General features: G+C 44.5%; 1 protein-coding gene across 7 annotated transcripts in view; it reads left to right on the top strand.

Annotated features, from left to right (window-relative positions):
- Positions 1-19,284, top strand: part of unc5b (unc-5 netrin receptor B) — a 355,814-nt gene that overhangs the window by 268,699 nt on the left and 67,831 nt on the right. For all 7 annotated transcript variants that reach the window (XR_006309712.1, XM_043679165.1, XM_043679161.1 and 4 more), the window contains 2 exons: positions 7,918-8,061; positions 18,817-18,920. Coding sequence is in view for 6 of the 7 variants with exons in the window: in XM_043679165.1 (XP_043535100.1) it covers positions 7,918-8,061; positions 18,817-18,920 (248 nt within the window). In the remaining variant the exon portion in view is untranslated. The remainder of the gene's footprint in view (positions 1-7,917; positions 8,062-18,816; positions 18,921-19,284) is intronic.

Here is a 19,284-nt window from a genome sequence, read left to right as displayed (position 1 = left end):
CCCCTCCGAGGATATGTTAAATCAAGGCCGTCTTCGTTGGTCCACGTGTGGGCGAAGGTCCCATTGCACTGTTTGCAGAAGGGGAACATCGCTCAAGGCTCCCCCATTCTTCACTTAGCACATGACACCTCACTGTAGTTAGTGGGATCTTGTCGCCTGCTAAATAACCACTTCCAATTCTAAAGCAAAAGTTCTCACATCTTGAGATGAACTTATGACCACATGTTGGCACCATCATTAAGGCTGGCTATTTCCATCACTGCCATATTCTCCCACTCCATCCATCCACACAGCTTAGGTAGATTGGCTGTGCTAATAGGGCGGCACAATGGCTCAGTGGTTAGCACTGCTGCCTCACAGTACCAGGGACCCAGGTCTGATTCCGCCTTGGGCGATTGTCTGTGTGGAGTTTGCACATTCTCCCCGTGTCTGCGTGGGTTTCCTCCGGGTGCTCCGGTTTCATCTCATGGACCAAAAATGTGCAGCTTAGGGTGAACTGGCCATGATACATTGCCCATAGTGTTCAGGGATGTGTAGGTTAGGTGCATTAGTCAAGGGAAATGTAGAGTAATAGGGTAGAGGAATGAGCCTGAGTAGGTTACTCTTCACGGGGTCAGCGTGGACTTGTTTGGCTTAATGGCCTGTTTCCACACTGTAAGGATTCCATGATCTATGATTAAATTGCCCATAGTGTTCAGGGATATGTAGGTTAGGTGCATTAGCCACAGGAAATGCAGAGTTATAGGGATAGGGTGGGCGATTGGGTCTGGGTTTGACGTTCAACACAGGGTCAATGTGGACTTGTTGGGCCAAATGGCCTGTTTCCACACTGTAGGAATTCTATAATTCTGCTGCTAAAGCCCTCACTTGTGCCATTATTCACTAGACTGGACTATTCAATGATGCCTTTTTGTAGTCATGGAATCCTCACAGTGTGAAAGCAGCAATTCATCCCATTGAGTCCACAGTCACCCTCTAAAGAGGAGCATTCCCCTCCCACCCCCTCACCGAAGACCCACATTTTTCATGGCTAACCCACCTGGCCTAGAATCATAGAATACCTACAGTGTGGAAACCAGCCCTCTGGCCCACCAGGTCCACACCAACCCTCCGAAGAGTAACCCTTCCAGACCCATTCCTCTATCCAATTATCTGATATTTATCCCTGCCTATTGCACCTAACCTACACATCCCTGAACACTATGAATTTGGCATAGGCAATTCACCTGACCTGCACATCTTTGGAGTGTGGGAGGAAACTGGAGCACCTGGAGAAAACCCACACCAACATGGGGAGAATGTGCAAACGCCACACAGACTAGAATCAAACCTGGGCCCCTAACGCCGTGAGGCAGCAGGGCTAACCACTGAGCCACTGTGCTGTCCCTGTTCTGCCATCTTTGTATTGCCTTTATCAAACCTTTTGCAGCCCATGGCCAGAATCATGCCAAGTCTTGCTCACCAATCAGCCTGCGCCCTCTGTGCTTGCTGACACATAGTGGCTTCCAATTAAATAAGATCGTATATTAAAATTCTCATGCTTGTTTTCAAATTTGCCGCTGGCCTGGCTCCTCCCTAGAACATAGAACATAGAACAATACAGCACAGAACAGGCCCTTCGGCCCACGATGTTGTGCCGAACATTTGTCCTAGCTTAAGCACCCATCCATGTACCTATCCAATTGCCGCTTAAAGGTCACCAAAGATTCTGACTCTACCACTCCCACAGGCAGCGCATTCCATGCCCCCACCACTCTCTGGGTAAAGAACCCACCCCTGACATCTCCCCTATACCTTCCACCCTTCACCTTAAATTTATGTCCCTTGTAACACTCTGTTGTACCCGGGGAAAAAGTTTCTGACTGTCTACTCTATCTATTCCCCTGATCATCTTATAAACCTCTATCAAGTCACCCCTTATCCTTCGCCATTCCAACGAGAAAAGGCCTAGCACTCTAAACCTATCCTCGTACGACCTATTCTCCATTCCAGGCAACATCCTGGGAAATCTTCTCTGCACCCTCTCCAAAGCTTCCACATCTTTCCTAAAGTGAGGCGACCAGAACTGCACACAGTACTCCAAATGTGGCCTAACCAAAGTCCTGTACAGTTGCAACATCACTTCACGACTCTTGAATTCAATCCCTCTGCTAATGAACGCTAATACACCATAGGCCTTCTTACAAGCTCTATCCACCTGAGTGGCTGTCTCTGCAATCTCCTCCAGACCCTCAGCTTTCTGACATACCTGCGTCCTTCTCATTCTGGCTTCGAGCATCATGCCTGATTTTAATGGTTTTGCTGTTAGTGGCCATACCTTCAGCTGCTGAGGCTCTCGAATACCCCCCCCCAAAGCCATTCCATCTCAACCTTTCTCTCCTTCTTTCAGATTCTCCTTAAAAAACCTCCTACTTTGACCCAGCTTTTTTTGTTGGTCTTTTGGAATATTGTGTGCAATTCTGATCTCCTTCCTACAGGAAGGATGCTGTGAAACTTGAAAGGGTTCAGAAAAGATTTACAAGGACGTTGTCAGGGTTGGAGGGTTTGAGCTATAGGGAGAGGCTGAACAGGCTGGGGCTGTTTTCCCTGCAGCGTCGGAGTTGGAGGGGTGGCCTTATGGAGATTTATAAAAGCATGAGGGGCATGGATAGGATAAATAGACAAAGTCTTTTCCCTGGGGTGGAGGAGTCCAGAACTAGAGGGCATAGGTTTAGGGTTTTGGAGGCAAATGGGACTAGATTGAGTTGGGATCTCTGGTTAGCATGGACGAGTTGGACTGAAGGGTCTGTTTCCGTGCTGTATATCTCTATGACTCTATGACCTGCCCTTGTGGCTCATTGTTAAATTTTGCTTCAGAGTATTGGGAGTTTTCACTGGGTGACAGGCACTACAGAAATGCAGGTTATTTTTCTCAAAGATGAACTCTCTTTGTTCTCCTGTCCTTTATAAGTCACTCAGATGGCTTTTGTGCATCATGTATTGTGTTGCTTAATGAATTCTCAGAGTACCTGGTTACTGAGGGCACTAGACTGAATGATATTTCAGAATGTCCTGTATATACGGTAATAAGGCAAGAAGGTCAATTGACCTTCCCTACCGCTCTTCAAGCATTTATCCAATTCTCTGTTTAAACTTATCATTAAATCAGCTTTTGCTGCTCTTTTCAGTTCCAATTCACAGCATTTTGGCTTGTTTGCCAGTCGCTTTAATCTGTGACCTCTGATCACTGCTCTGTGTTCCTCATACAATGTGCTCTTCGTATTCAATGTTTTCAATGTACAAATCTTTCAAATTTACTTACATGGCTATTTAACCTGGAACAGCGCCTGTGTAGTATCTTCCCAAGCTGCTGGGTGAGTGCACATGTGCACAGCTTAACCTGGACATTGTTAAGCATAAAACCATACAGTGTAGATGAGGCCCTTCAGCCCATTGAATCTGTACTGGGCTCCTGCCCGGGACGTCGATTTTCTTGTTTCTCGGATGCTGCCTGACCTGCTGTGCTTTTCCAGCACCACTCTAATCTTGACTCTAATCTCCAGCATCTGCAGTCCTCACTTTCACGACTAAAAATGCACCACTCCCTACATCTGTCCCATTTGCCCACACGAGGTCCGTGGTCTTGAATATTATGACACTTCAGTTATTCATGCAAGTACTTTTTAAAGGTTTTGAGGTTTCCTGTCTCAACTATTTGGCAGTACATATTTGATGGGCCAAATGGCCTCTACTGTATCTGGTACCCCTCTCAGGCAGTGACTCCAGCCTCACCACTCTCTGTTTCCCTCAAATCCCCTCTTTTCCTCCTGCTGTTCACTTTAAAAGTGTCTGCCCTTGTTCTTGACCTTTTGACTAAGGGGAACAGCTGTTTCCAATCCACCCTGTCCATGCCCCTAATCTTATACACCTCCTGACTCCCCAAAGCCTGCCCACTATCTAGAAGGCACAAGTCAGGAGTGCTATGGAATACTCCCCACTTGCCTGGATGGGTGCAGCTCCAACAACACTCAAGAAGCCATCCAGGGCATAGCAACCCACTTGATTGGCACCACATCCACAAGCATCCATTCCCTCCACCTCCAATGTTCAGTAGTAGCAGTGTGTGCTATCTCCAAGATGCACTTCAGGGATTTACCAAAGATCCTCAGGCAGCACCTTCCAAAACCCACAACCATTTCCATCTAAGAGGGCAAGTGTAACAGATACATGGGAATACCACTACCTCCGAGTTCCCCATCAAGCCACTCACCATCCAGACTTAGAAATACATCACTGTTGCTGGGTCAAAATCATGAAATTCCCTCTCTAATAGCATTGTGGGTCAACTGACAGCAAGTGGACCAGCTCACTACCACCTTCTCAAGGGGCATCTAGGGATGGGCAATAAATGTTGGCCCAGCCGGTGACACCCACATCGCACAAATAAATAAAAACAAACTTCTCCATTAATGCAAATAATTTCCCTCTTCTTTATACGAACAGCAAGACGTTTAAGTGCTTTTCTTTCTGCACTCTGCAAAGTAACAAGCCCCATCTTCTCTGGCTTTCCTGTATAAGTCCCTCACTTCTTGGGTCATCTTGGTAACTCTTCCCTACACCTTCCCTGAGGGTTTGACAGCTGTTTTCAAGTGAGTTGTTCAGAACAGGACACAGTCCTCCAGCTGGGGCCCAGGCAGTGAGGTTTTGTAAAGGTAGAGGAGACTGTGATTCAGAAAGTGCTGAGCAAGACCATTGTGTCTGCATTTGCTCTCTGAGCACTTATCGTAAAGCCTTTCTCTCCTGTCTTTTCCCCATAGCTCCGCACATTGTTGCTTTATAATTAATCTCCTGAATAACTGTCCAGCAAGGTAAAAAAAGAATCACAGATCATACAGCCTGCCTTGCCCAATGGGTAACTCTCACTTTCTGTAGCACATGCATAGAAACCAAGAGATGGAATAGGCCATTTAGTCCTTCGAGCTTGCTCTGCCACTAAACATGATCATGGTTGATCTTCTATCTCAATTCCATATTCCCACTTTCTCCCCATATTCCCTGATGCCTTTCATATCCAAAACACAATCCATCTCTTTCTTGAATATACTCAGGATTTGGTCTCCATAATACTGTGGTAGAGAATTCCACAGCGTCACGAACCTTTGCATGAAGAAATATTTTTGAACCTCAGTCCAAAATAATCGACCCGGTATTCTGAGACTTTGCCTCCTGGTTCTAGATTTTCCAGCCAGGGGAAGCCCCTCCCTATACCTAGACTCTCCAGGCCTGTTAGAATGTTACAATTCCATCAGATCCCCAGTCACACTTCTAAACTCTAGTGAAAACAAGCCCAGTCCTGGAACAAAAATCTGTCCTGACTGAACTGTGAAAACTTGCATTAATACAATTCTTGTTGTGGTTCTGTTCGCCGAGCTGGAAGTTTTTGTTGCAAACGTTTTGTTGATGGAGTTTGTGGATGAGTGCCATGCTTCTAGGAATTCCCTGGCTGTTCTTTATTTGGCTTGCCCTATAATGGTAGTGTTGTCCCAGTTCTCCGGTAAATGCTGGAGGAAACACCACAGAAGCGCTTCACAGGAGGCTCCTAAGCACTGAGGATGTCACCTAGACAGGGGACGAAACGCTTGCAACACAAATTTCCAGCTCGGCGAACAGAACCACAACAACGAGCACCCGAGCTACAAATCTTCTCCCAAACTTTAATACAATTCTTCCTTTCTTCAAATATGTATTGTGTCAGCAAAGAGCATGTGTATATGGATAGCCGAAAGAACAAAGAAAAAAGATTACAGCACAGGAACAGGCCCTTCGGCCCTCGAAGCCTGTGCCAATCCAGATTCTCTATCTAAACCTGTTGCCTATTTTGTAAGGATCTGTATCCCTCTGCTCCCTGCCCAGTTATGTATCTGTCTAGATACATCTTAAATGATGTTATCTTGCCCACCTCTACCACCACTGCTGGCAACGCATTCCAGGCAACCACCACCCTCTGCGTAATGAACTTTCCATGCATATCTCCACTGAACTTTTCCCCACTCACTTTGAACTCATGACCCCTAGTAACTGAGACTCTCACTCTGGGGAAAAGATTCTTGCTATCCACCATCTATACCTCTCATGATTTTGTAGACCTCAATCAGGTCCCCCCCTCAACCTCCTTCTCTCTACAGGCTGATACAATTGCAGCATTTAAGAGGCATTTGGATGGGTATATGAATAGGAAGGGTTTGGAGGGATATGGGCCGGGTGCTGGCAGGTGGGACTAGATTGGGTTGGGATATCTGGTCGGCATGGACGGGTTGGACCGAAGGGTCTGTTTCCATGCTGTACATCTCTATGACTCTATATTGAAAATAATCCTAATCTACTCAACTTCTGTTCATTGCTACTGCCCTCCATACCAGGCAACATCCTGGTGAACCTCCTCTACATCCTCTCCAAAGCATCCTTTTGGTAATGTGGTGAACCAATTTCCAAGAAGTCATGATTGTAACTCATCCTGACAGATATTTCCCAAATTCCTAATCTTATGGCACATCTCTGGGGTGGTTGGGATTTGAACCCAGGTCTCTTGGCACCGAGATAGGGACACTACAACTGAACCCTTCCTTGTCCTGGTAACAGCTGTAATTTGAGAGATCAAACCACATTCAAGTTTAGCAGCATAGCGGTGAATTAATTATATTTTTCTCTTTGCATATTGGAATCCATTAACTTTTCTATAAAATGCATTCATTGGATAGGAACATCACACTTGATGCCTATCCCTAATTACTCTAGAACAAATATTCTCTCTTCAATTCCACATTTTATTTAATTGAATTCAATTCTAGCAAATGCCTTGGTAAGGTTTGAACTCATGCCCCAGGAGAATGAGCCTGACCCTCTAGTTTAACTTGTACCATAGTATTCTCATGATACCACTCTCGTCCCCAGAACCTAGTGTCTGTTTGGGCAATATAATGTGACATAACACACCCTCACATTGTAGCAATTTTGAAATAGCAATGTGTTTCTGATTCATAGGCTGAAATTAATGAATGCATCCATTCTCTGCAGTTCACTGGCCATGTACTAATTGAACATTTTCTTAATAACAATTAGATGTTATGGCTTTAAGATATGAAACCGGCTTAGAGTATGTGTTCCTTCATTTTTTTTTAATAGCTCATGGAATGTGGGTGGCACTGGCTGGGTCGCTGTTTATTGTCCGTCCCTAGTTTCACCTGGAGAAGGTGTTGGTGAACTGCCTTAGTGAACTCCTGCAGTAGGCAACACCACAATGCAGGTGGAGATGGAGCTTGAGGAATTTGACCCAGCCATACTGAAGGAGTGGGGATAAATTTCTGAGTCAGGATGATGAGTGGCTTAAAAGATACAAAAACCCCAGCTCTGATAAAATATTGCATCTAACAATTGCCAAGGAGTAATGTCACAGGAGAGTTGCTCAAATTTGGAAGTGGTTGCCTGTTTGTGTGTAAAACTGTTATAAACCTGTTTGTCAAAGCACATGCTAGAGATTACGAGGCATATTTCCAATGAGGACCAGGGAGGTGTTTTCAGTGCTCTGACTAAAGTAATTCTACTGCTGCTGGAAACAGTTAGCAGGTTAGATCACTGTGGGATCTTACTGTGCAGAGAATGGCTGGTGCTCCTTGCCTCCATATCATTGGATGAGGCATTTAAAATTGATCTGAAGTGTTCCGGGAAGTCTGCGAGCTGTGCAGTGATGAAACGGCACATTGGGGTCTGACTGGATTGTCAGGCTTGGTAATGGGAAAGAGATGGGATTGCAATCCAGGATAGTTTTAAAGCAGATAGTCAACCTTTTGTCGCATGGGGGAGGGGGGGGTGTGTGGGCTGCTACACCGTCAAACAGCGCGGCCCCCTGGCTCTATGTAATCTGTCTCTCTCCTTGTACAGGACTGGTGGTCCGGGAAGTTCACATCGAGGTCTCTCGGCAGCAGGTGGAAGAGCTGTTTGGTTTAGAAGACTTCTGGTGTCAGTGCGTCGCCTGGAGTGCTTCTGGCACGACCAAGAGCAGGAGAGCATATGTCCGCATTGCCTGTGGGTATACCCTTACATTACACTGCTCACCTCACCATTGTGATCGACTCCTTGCTATAAGCTGTAACATGTAGTCTCACTCCGTACTGTCTTTGCAAGTCATGGGTAATCAACGTTGGTGATCCTGTGAACAAATAAATCTTCTTTCCCTCTTTTCTCTCCCCCTCTTCTGGCCCTATTTCAAATGGAGCGCAATGGGATTAAAGGAGACATTCAGAATGAGCCAATGTCCAAAAGCAATAGTGGACCTGGTTAATTTGCAGCTGTTTGTTTACAGTGAGGCACAGGAACCCAACCCATCCCTCTGCTAATGCCAATCTTACCATCCCATTGACAACAGCTATTGAAGCAATCTAGAAGTGAGCTCCCATACTGAAGTGATTCGTTCTGAATTCACTCTCTCCTTCCATTGAGATGTCTGCACTCAATCTTAACTGGAATTTGAACCTGCAATATCCTTCTGAAAGAGCCTGCTTTCAGGGGTTAAGTAGACTCGGGCTTGGTGGTACTTCCTGGCAATCCCAGGAAATACCAGGTGAGATAGGCTTTATGTTTCCAGTAGGGAGGCTACTCATCTCAGACACTTGTGTTCTCCCACACAATGGAATGGCTAGCCATTCATGGGGCCCTTCATGAGCACCATACTAGTGTCCCTACCTTTTGAATAACTGTCCAGAGGCTGGCATCCCATCACCAATCACCAATCACCAATCACCCTTTATTTGTAAATGCATAGTCTTTGACAATGGCACTGCCTCTCACTCAGTCAGGCAATCAGCCTCTCAGTTTCCCTGGCATTCATCCTTTTATATCAACCAGGGCTCCCTGATTGGACCAGGTTAACAGCCCCAATCAGGGAACTCATATTCTATGAGATTCAGCTGGCTGACTTTGTTACATTTACATGACACCTTTCAGCTGGAAGGTCTTTGTTCAAATCCCACCTGCTCCCTATACCTGTCCTTTCTGTTTCAGTTTCCCATTGGATTATGCTTAACCAATTGAACTATTGCAAACAATGATCATTATCAAATTAGGTCATTTGTCCCAATCAACTCCACTTGAAGTTCCTCTTATCTTTCTTCAGTTAAGGCTATCACTCATGGTTACCTACACCTTCATTTGCCAGTCATTCTTCCCCCATATGTGTGTGACCTGCTCACTTTACCCACTCCCCCATGATTTATTCTGAATTCTCTGTTGGATCTTTTTTGTAACTGCCTTGTGTTAATGATCTCTAGTTATGTTCATTGCCAGAAGAGGAATGAGCCAATTCATATTTTGAAGAGTAACTACATAAATGCAAAACAATAAACTATCATCTTCCCCCAGAGCTCCATGTCAAAATGTGACATACCTTCACCTGACCTGAATTTGCTTGCATCTTAGATTAACAATAAGAGCTGGAAGAGGTCATTCTGCCCCTCAAACCTATTCCAACATTCAATAAGCTAGTATGGCAGATCTACCTCAACTACCATATGGTCCCCATCTCTTTATTGTCTTACTACTCAAAAATCTATTATCCATTATCTTTTTATTTTACATGACAACCGAATGTCCAGGATACTTTAGTGTGAGAGATTGCTCTATTATTCCATTGGAAACAATAAAATTCAATGGGTGCTGGAAGACAAAGTAAGATGTCATCACAGGATCCTAGAAGTGTTATGGCACAGAAAGAGGCCATTTGGCTCATCATGTCTGCACCAGCTATCCAATGAGCATTACAACTTAGTGTCGTGCTCCTGCCTGTTTGCCCTGGCAAATTGTTTCTATTTAAATAATCATCTAATACCATCTTGAATCCCTTAGTTGGACCTGTCGCCACCACACTCCCAAGCTGTGCATTTCAGACTGTTACAAACAGTTGTGTTTGACTGAGCCAGTTGTCCATTTGGCAGAAGGTGTAATCCCAATCATCGCCACTCCTGAATTCACTGTAATTCAGTTCATGTCACCACTTGGCTTTGAAATCAGGAAATACTTTGTGGCCAGAATCAGATCACTGTAAAAGAGAAATAGTTGAGTTCTTAAGAGAAGGCATTGGTACCTAAATGTTTCATTAACCTGGATAATGAGGTTTTGTTGGCAAGCGTGGAGCCTGCTTGGTTGTCTGAGAAAGTGCAAGATTAATCTCTCAGTGTTACTCTTAAATGAATCTAAGGACGTAGAATCAGGAGGCAACCCGTTAGCTCCACATGAACCTGTTCCACTGATTTAAATTTGACAACTCTGCAGGCTTGGCCTATAGCCGCCAGGAATTTGTGGTTAATCTTGAGGACGCTGATTTGTGCAAATCCTGGAGAAAAATCACAGGGACATTAAAATACAATATTTCTTTGTCATTGTCTTCGAACATTTCTCTCTGACAGCCGTAAAAAATGTTGGAGATTGGATTGTTAAAAATAGGCTGGCAGTCACTCACCATCCAGCTGAGACTTTTTGCTTTTTCCAATTGGTGAATACAGAAAATGCATCACCCGTATTGGTCAATTAAAGACTGAAGTGTGGGGGTTAGTTAATGGAGGGAATACATTTAACCTCAGTTAGCAACCCCATCCTTTACTTCATTGGAAAACCACTGATCTGCAACTGAACTCCATAAACCCTTATCGCTTAATACCATTGGCTAACAAATATCGACTAATCTTGACAACTACCAGTTGATCTAGTGTCAAATGTCATTTGCAGGAGAGAGTTTGAAAATTTGGCTACCCTTTGTACAGTCAAGGGACCAGAGTAGGTCACATGGACCTTCAACCATGCTCCACCATTCAGTCTGATCATGGGTGATCTGATTTCACTCTCAACTCTACGTTTCTGCATCTATCATCTCCTTGGTCATCAAGAATCTATGTACAGTTCTGCCTTATAAAGATTTTAAAGACTCTGCATCACTATCTTATGAGATTAATTGATTGATTTATGCTTGTCACATGTACCAAGATACAGTGAAAAGTGTTGTTTTGCAAGCTGTACAGGCACATTGTACCATACAAAGTGTATCAGGGTAGCAGAACAGAGTGCAGAATACAGTGTTACTGCCGTAGGGAAGGTGCAGAGACAGAGATTAGAATTAACATTCGAGAGGTCCTTTCAAAAGTCTGATAACAACAAAGCAAAGAGCTGTTCTTGAATCTATTTGTACGTGTATTGAAACTTTTATATCTTCTGCCTGACAGAAGAGAGTGGAAGAGAGTTGAACCAGTCTGGGAGGGGGTCTTTAATGATGTTAAAAATCACACAACACCAGGTTATAGTCTAACAGGTTTAATTGGAAGCATACTAGCTTTCGGAGCAACGCTCCTTCATCAGGTGGTAGATGATGTTGGCTGCTTTCCGGAGGCAGTGGGAAGTGTTGACGGAGTCAGTAGATAGGAGGCTGGTTTGTGAGATGGAGCTGGCTGTGTTCACAACTCACTGTCGTTTCTTACAGTCATGGGTAGAGCAGTTGCCAAACCACGCTGTGATACACCCGGATAGAGTGCTCTCTGTGGTGCAAGGAAAGGGAATTCCAAAGATTCACAAATCTTTGAGAGAAACAATATGTGCTCTCACCTCAGTCTTAAATCAGCAATTCCTTAATTTTCGAATTATGAATCCTAGTTCGAGATCCTGCCACAAGAGGAAACATCCTTTCCACATCCATCTGGTCAAGTCTCCTCAGCAGCTTTGTATGGAGAAGAATTTCCTAACTTCACTGTGGAAAGAGCTAGCTCTAATTTTCAGACCACTCCCTTCACAATAGAGTTGGGTTGGCAAGTGGACTTTTTTTTCCATTCATGGAATGTGAGCCAACATTTATTGCCCATCTCTAATTGCCCAGAAGGTAGGTAAGAGTGAACCACATTACTGCAGATCTAGAGTAACATGTAGACTAGACCAGGTAAGGATGGCAGTTTCCTTCCCTGAAGGATATTAGTCAATCTGATGGGTTTTGCCAACAATTGACAATGGATTCATGGTCATCATTAAACTCCTAATTCCAGACATTTTATTGAATTCGGTTTTGACCCATCTATGGTAGGATTTGAAGCCAGATGCCTAGAACATTACCTGGGTCTGGATTAAAAGTCGAATGATAATATCACTAGGCCTCACTTAGGCAGAGGTGTGGTTAGATTAGATTAGATTAGATTAGATTAGATTAGATTAGATTAGATTAGATTACTTACCGTGTGGAAACAGGCCCTTTGACCCAACAAGTCCACACCAACCCCTCGAAGTGCAAACCAACCAGACCCATTCCCCTACATTTACCTCTTCACCTAACACTATGGGCAATTTAGCATGGCCAATTCACCTAACCTGTACATTTTTGGACCGTTAATGGACAGTGCACCCATTAATGTTTATTGACAGTTAACAGCCAGATTTTAAGTTTGATGGTTGCCAACCAATTGGAACTCTCCTGTCATGCAGCATAAATGTTAGTTTTCCCCGTGAACTGGTACTCTTGCAAAATGTCCTGATGACTGCAAAGATTAAAAACCTTTGATAAAAATGTGTTTTTTCTATGGCAATACTCAAGCCCAGTGACATCACCATTAAACTGTTCTGCCCCTCTCAAGGTGTGGGCAGCACTGGGTAAATGTTGGTGAGCCAACCCTCCCCTTTTAACACCCCTACCAAGCCTCAATGATCCAGTGCCTTCTCCTCTACACCTTCACAAACTGCTTCCTGGATTCAATTCAGTTCGAGATCTGCAAAATGATCGAACTTTTTCCAGCTAGTCTCTCTCTTAATCCTGTGCAGAGAAAGGTCCAAAAATTTAGCAGCACCCTTGCAACAGAAATGAAATTGAAACAGTATATAATGCTACATAAGAGCAGAATGCCAGGGAGTGATTAGAAATCTGCAATGAATCTAATTTCAGGGTTCACTTGATAGTGATAAACCATTCACAGTTCACTCATGCAGTTGGTGACATCAGCTGGAGCTCCTCAATCAGGTTAGCGATCAGTAATCACTCCCAGGTGTCCCTGAGAGATGACTCTGAGATGACTCAGAGAAGCCTGTTACAGTTCCAGCCCTGTGCTGTACACATTGCTTCACTTCATCCATTTCAGAGCACTGACATAAATTGAAAACACTCTGCTCAAAGCCCACCAAAGGTTTATTTTGCAGAGCCCAATGTTCGCATGTTTAGCTGATCATTTTTCCCAAGGACTGAATTCCTGAATGGAATGCCACAAAGTCCGAAAACCTCTCTCGGGGACAAAAGGTCGAGTCAACTTTAAAAGCTCAATGCATTTCACTGCATCTAAAATGAGTGAGAATTAGAAAACCTTTCATATCTTGCCTTCCTAGAACTCTTCACCTCGAGCAAACACTATAAACTATTACAATCTGGAGTGCTCCTTGGCTAGACACGTGTTTTGCATTCATACAATAGTCCGTCCCAGCTCAGAGCTGAGCAAATGAATCTCAGTAAGAGGGGGCTGTATCTTTGGGCTCAGCACCTCTAGGCCTGATTGGGTGAGAATGGGTGGTGGGAGTCATTGGAATAAGCAATGGGGCGCAGTGTTTGAAATAACTCCAAGGAGGTAGGTATCCCGTCACCAAGTCACCTTTTATTTAGTTGTGCATGGGCTTTGACTAGCCAGCTCAGAGACAGCCCCTGGACTGTAGGGCCCTTCTGAATCTTCTGTTTATTTTGTTGCCCCCCCACAACCACGTGTGTGTATGTGTGTGTGTGTGTGTATGTGAGTTTGTGTGTGTGTGTGTGTGTGTGTATGTGTGTGTGTGTATGTGTGTGTGTGTTTGTGTGTGTGTGCGCGTGTGTGTGTGCACGCGTGCAGTGACTCAGTAAAGACACCACATGCAAAAACATTATTCAATATTTCCACCACCAGGAGAACGCCCTTGTTTCCAGTCGCCAGTAAAAAGCAAAAGCATGATGAGGGCAATTCTTGTGTGAGAAGAAGGCAAAGGGGGAAGGTAGGGATTAAATAAAAGTAGAGCTGGAGGGGGAAATGAAGCACTCACCCCCAACCCCACCCCCCTCCCCCCCTCCCACCCCATGGTGCCCACCTCCCCCGAAAGGTATCGAGAGCATTGGTGAACAATCTCCTGTTTATATCAGAGTCGAGAGTGTGGTGCTGGAAAAGCACAGCCAGTCAGGCAGCATCCGAGGAGCAGGAGAATCAATGTTTTGGGCTAAAGACCTTCATCAGGCCCGAAACTTTGGCTGTCCCGCTCCTCGGATGCTGCCTGACCTGCTGTGCTTTTCCCAGCACCACACTCGTGACTCTGATCTCCAGCGTCTGCAGTCCCCACTTTCTCATGTTTATTTCTGTCAGCTAGGGCTCCCTGATTGGCTCCAGGTTAACAACCCCCAATCAAGGATCTCGTGGTCAATGAGATCCGCCTGGCCCTGGTTCAAATCACTACAGTGATCCTGTTATGTATATTTCCAGAATGTACAGCTCTGGGACATTAGGTATTAGGATGAGGATCAGATCCACCAGGGATGGTACTTGCAATCAAATAACCTGCTGACCTTTCCCGGTCACAGAGGATGGCCACTTGGTTGTGGTGTGTAATAAAGGCGTAACTCATCAGTAGCCAGCAGCACTTGGAAGGAGACTGGGCCTTTGGCTTTCTTGAGGGTCTGACATCAGTCATAGAGTACAGGTCATTCAGCCCATCCAGTCTAGACCTGTTTTTATTCTCAGTATGAGTTTCCCCCCACTCAATGTTCCTCTTCTCCTACTTTGTCCCCCTCTTCCTTTTAGTCCCCTCTCCCTTTAGAATTAAAATGTTAATTTTTGCAGTTGTTGACAGTGCACAAGACAGGCTGCGGGATACAGAGTCTGATCTCGTTTTCAAGTTTTTGTCTGAATAGTGTAGTTCACTACGTCATCTTAAAAGGAAGAGCCAACATTTGGAAGCTTATGTTCTGAAGCTGACTGTGATCAAAGACACTGCTCCCTCTCTCTTCTCACCTTGTTCTTGCAGCACACTCTGATCCTCTCTCCTTTCAAGGGGCGATATTTGAGCTGATGTTATTAATGTGGTTGTTTCATGGTGGTTTCCCCCGGCTCTGCCAAGGATTGCAGCAAGGGGAACTGTTCACATGGCTTGAGCAGAAAGAGACTGCAATGTTCTTGGTTTCCTCTGCTACTCCTTCGCCAGTATTCTCTCGTGCCCTCACTATCTCAAGATGTTAACTCCTTGGTGAAATGCTGTTCGATTGTCTCCACACAATGTTGCTGGGATACAGTTTTCATGCAAATTCCACATAACCTCGTACCAAGCCATGAAGTATGTAACACCACTAAAGATGACTCGTTGTTTCCTAGCCTTCAGCCAGTTTATTTTTAGCCATTCCTAGTGTTTACACTGAATCCTTACAGCTTAGATTTTAAGTAAGTCTTTCATGTGCAACTTTGTCAGAACAAACCTTCTGTGAGTGGAGGTAACCACATTCGCAGACTCTGTTTGGCCTATTGTCACTTACTCAAACTCAGCAAGGAGTACGCCTTCCTCCATTGCTGTTACTGTGCAGAGAATACTCACGGTTTCACACGATGTGTGATTTCGCTGTTTAACATGGGGAGTTAAGATAGATTAAACAGGCCTGGAGTCACTTATCTCTACCTTGTTACCCCTTTTGACTAGACATGCCACTTTAACCTCTAACCAATCCTCCCTGGTGTCGTCTGCCTGGCTCATAATGGTTGTTGGTGTTTTGCAAATTGACCCTCTCGTCTTTTTGACACTCTGGGATAAATATCATCTGTCCCAGGAGATTTATCTGTTTTAAGATCGATCCACCTGTCTCAGATTTCCATCTCTTGTATAACAGCTGATTGATTATACTATACTGGAAGATGGTTCAGTTTCCCCTGTGAATACTTGAATGAAGCATTCATTTTGAATATTTACCATTTTCTGCTTGTCCTCAATTACAGGCAGTTTCTTTCTTTTCTGGTTTTCACCTTTATCTGACTGCAGTTTTGCTGATTATGACTCACTGTTCTGCTCAACGCCTGCTGCTTATCTCACTCTCTTAACCTTTCCAATGATCTTTTTAATGTGTTCCTGTGACTTCTTCCCTTTAACCCATTGTTCACACCTTTCCTTTCCCTTTCAGGGATTGTAAGGGCCGTTTCTCCCCTTGTTATCTCAGTTTTAATCAGTTTTCCGATCTGCTTATTGTCTTGTGGGTGGAGTCTGAGCTTGCTGTTTTGGAGAGTGTGTCTTAATTCTGTGCAAACTCAGCATAACATCTTTAAAGGTGATCCATTTGTCTTTCACTGCTGAGAGGTTGATCAACCTTTTCCAGTCTATTTATTTCAGTTGCTCCTTCCAGCATTGACTATAAATTCAAAGCACTAAAAAAAAACTGGGATTCAAGTGTAGGAGCATATCCAATAGAATTGCAGTCTGCAACACTACACCACACAAATAAACCAGGATCTGCTGTTATAAGAAGCTTGTTGCAGGGCTGACAATTATTTGCCACTTCCTCGCCCTTCAAAGGAATATCAAACAGCTTGCATTAAATTCTGACGAAGAGTCATCCCAGACTTCAAACATTAACTCTGCTTTCTCTATCCACAGATGCTGCCAGACCTGCTGAGTTTCTCCAGCCTTCTCCGTGTCTGTTGCATTCACACAGTCCTTCCATGACTACCATAGGGCCAGTTAATTTGTTTTCAAATGTAGTTGCTGTTGTAACATATAATAAAAACCGAAAGAACTGCAGATGCTGTAAATCAGAGACCAAAACAGAAATTGCTGGAAAAGCTCAGCAGGTCTGGCAGCTTCTGTGGAGAGAAAGCAGAGTTAACGTTCTGTGGAAGGGTCATTCGACCCGAAACATTAACTCTGATTTCTCACTACAGGTGCTGCCAGACTCTGCTGAGCTCTTTCAGCAATTTCTAATTCTGTCTCTGTTGTAATATATGGCACTGAAGTTTACACAGAAGACATTCCTTCAGCAGTGGGGTAATGAACTGATTATCTCTTCCTTTTTTGGCATTTGGATTGAGGGTTAAATATTCGTGTGGACCCGAGGGAGATCTCTTCTGTTATTCTTCAAAAAGGTGCCATGGGATCTTTAGCATCCACCAGGAGGCCTCAGTTTAATATTACATACAAAAGGTGGTACCTCTGAGAGTGCAGCACTCCCTCGGTACTGTCAGCCAAGGTTCCTGTGCTCAAGGGTGCAAATTGGAACTGAAACTGTGCAGCTCAGAAGCCACTGCAAATGCTTAGGAGACTTCAAGATTATTGCTTTGACTGGAAACATTTTGGGAGGGCCTTGCAGTCACAGCAGGCTCTATGTAAATGCAAGTCTTTCATTTCTTTCGGAGCTACTTTGCTGTGACTGGTAGAAAATGTCATAGATCAGTACAGCACAGAAACAGGCCCTTCGGTCCACCATGTCTGTGCTGATCACAATGCCATTCTGAACTAATCCCATCTGCCTCCACATGGTCCATATCCCTCTATTGCCTGCCTGTTCATGTATCTGTCTAAATTGTGATTGTATCTGTTTCTACCACCTCTGTATTCCAGGCACCTACCACCCTCTGTGTAAAAAACATTCCTCATACATCTCCTTTAATCCCCCTCTCACCTTAAACCTATGCCCGTTAGTATTTGACATTTCCACGCTGGGAGAAAGACCCTGACTGTCCACCCTCTCAAAGTCTCTCATAATTTTAAAGACTTCTGTCAGGTCGCTCCTCAACCTCCGATGCTCTAGAGAAAACAACCCAAGTTTGTCCAACCTCTCCTTATGACTAATGCTCTCCAATCCAGGCAGTATCCTGGTAAACCTTTTCTGCACCATCTCCAAAACCATCACATCCTTCCTACAGTGTGGTGACCAGAATTCAAGTGAGGCCTACCTAAAGTTTTACACAGCTGCAACGTGACTTACCAATTTTTATACTCAGTGCACTGACCAATGAAGGCAAGCATGCCTATGACTTCTTTGCCACCTTATTCAGTTGTGATGCCATTTTCAGGGAGCTATGGACTTGTACCCCAAGATCCCTCTGTATATCAATGCTCCTCGCTATCCTGCCATTTGTTATATACTTTCCTCTTGCATTTGACCTCCCAAAACGCATCACCTCACACTTCTCCAGATTAAACTCCATCTGCCATTTCTCCATCCAATTTTTAACCAGCCTACATCATGCTGCATTCTTTGATGGATTTCCTCACTATCCACAACTCGACTAATTTTTGTGTTGTCTGCAAACTTACTAATCAGACCACATGCATTTTCAACCAAATCATTTGCAAACAATGTGAGTCCCAGCACTGATCCTCGTGGAACACCACTGGTCACAGGCCTCCAGTCAGACATAAAATAACTACCAGAGGCCCTCTGTCTTCCCCCCTGCCTCCCTCAGCATCCTAGGTCAGGTGTCATCAGGGTCTGGGGACTTCTCTACCTTAATGTTTTTCAAGACACCCAACACCACCTCCCTCTTAATACCGACATGTCCCGAGGATATCTGCATGCCCCTCCCTAATATTACCATCATCCATGTCCTTCTCCATGGTGAACACAGATAAAGGACTCATAATGCACCTCTATATTAGCAGCTTTCACATCAAGTTGATCAAGAGCATTGATGAACAGGTGAAGAGTGACACCATTGCAAAGAGGTAGATGCTGGATGATAATAAAGAGATGCCTTGATTGCATGATAATTATTTTAGTTGTTTTGTGAGGAGCTCTGGTCTAGCACAAATTCAACTGCGACATTTTCTTGTTCTGTCCAGACCTGAGGAAGAACTTTGAGCAGGAGCCATTGGGAACAGACGTGTCCCTGGAGCATGAGGTCCTGTTGCAATGCCGCCCTCCAGAAGGAGTCCCACCAGCAGAGGTACCAGTGCATTCTCATAGAACTAAGACCATCCCCTCTGGTCCAGTCCTTTATCAGTAACTGTGGATGTGCGCGGTCTGTCCTCCCAGTGATGGAATAAATAGAGGGACATGAAAGAAGGGGTTCAAAGGACTCACAAGGATGATGCCAGGATTGAAAGGAAATGCAAATAGGAAACACACTGAAGAGACTGAATATCTTGTCTCGGAACATAAAGCACACAGAAACAGGGAATATAGGAGCAAGGGTAGATCATTCGGCCCTTCAGGTCTGCTCTATCATTATGGTCATGTCTGATTGTCCAACTCAGTTCCCTATTCCCCCTTTCTCCCCATAGCCTTCAATCCCTTTGAGCTGTATCTAT

This window comes from Chiloscyllium plagiosum, chromosome 38 (genome assembly GCF_004010195.1).
Source record: "Chiloscyllium plagiosum isolate BGI_BamShark_2017 chromosome 38, ASM401019v2, whole genome shotgun sequence".
NCBI lineage: Eukaryota > Metazoa > Chordata > Chondrichthyes > Orectolobiformes > Hemiscylliidae > Chiloscyllium > Chiloscyllium plagiosum.
The sequence above is the reverse complement of the archived record's forward strand: the minus strand, read 5'-3'. Positions and strand labels throughout refer to the sequence as shown.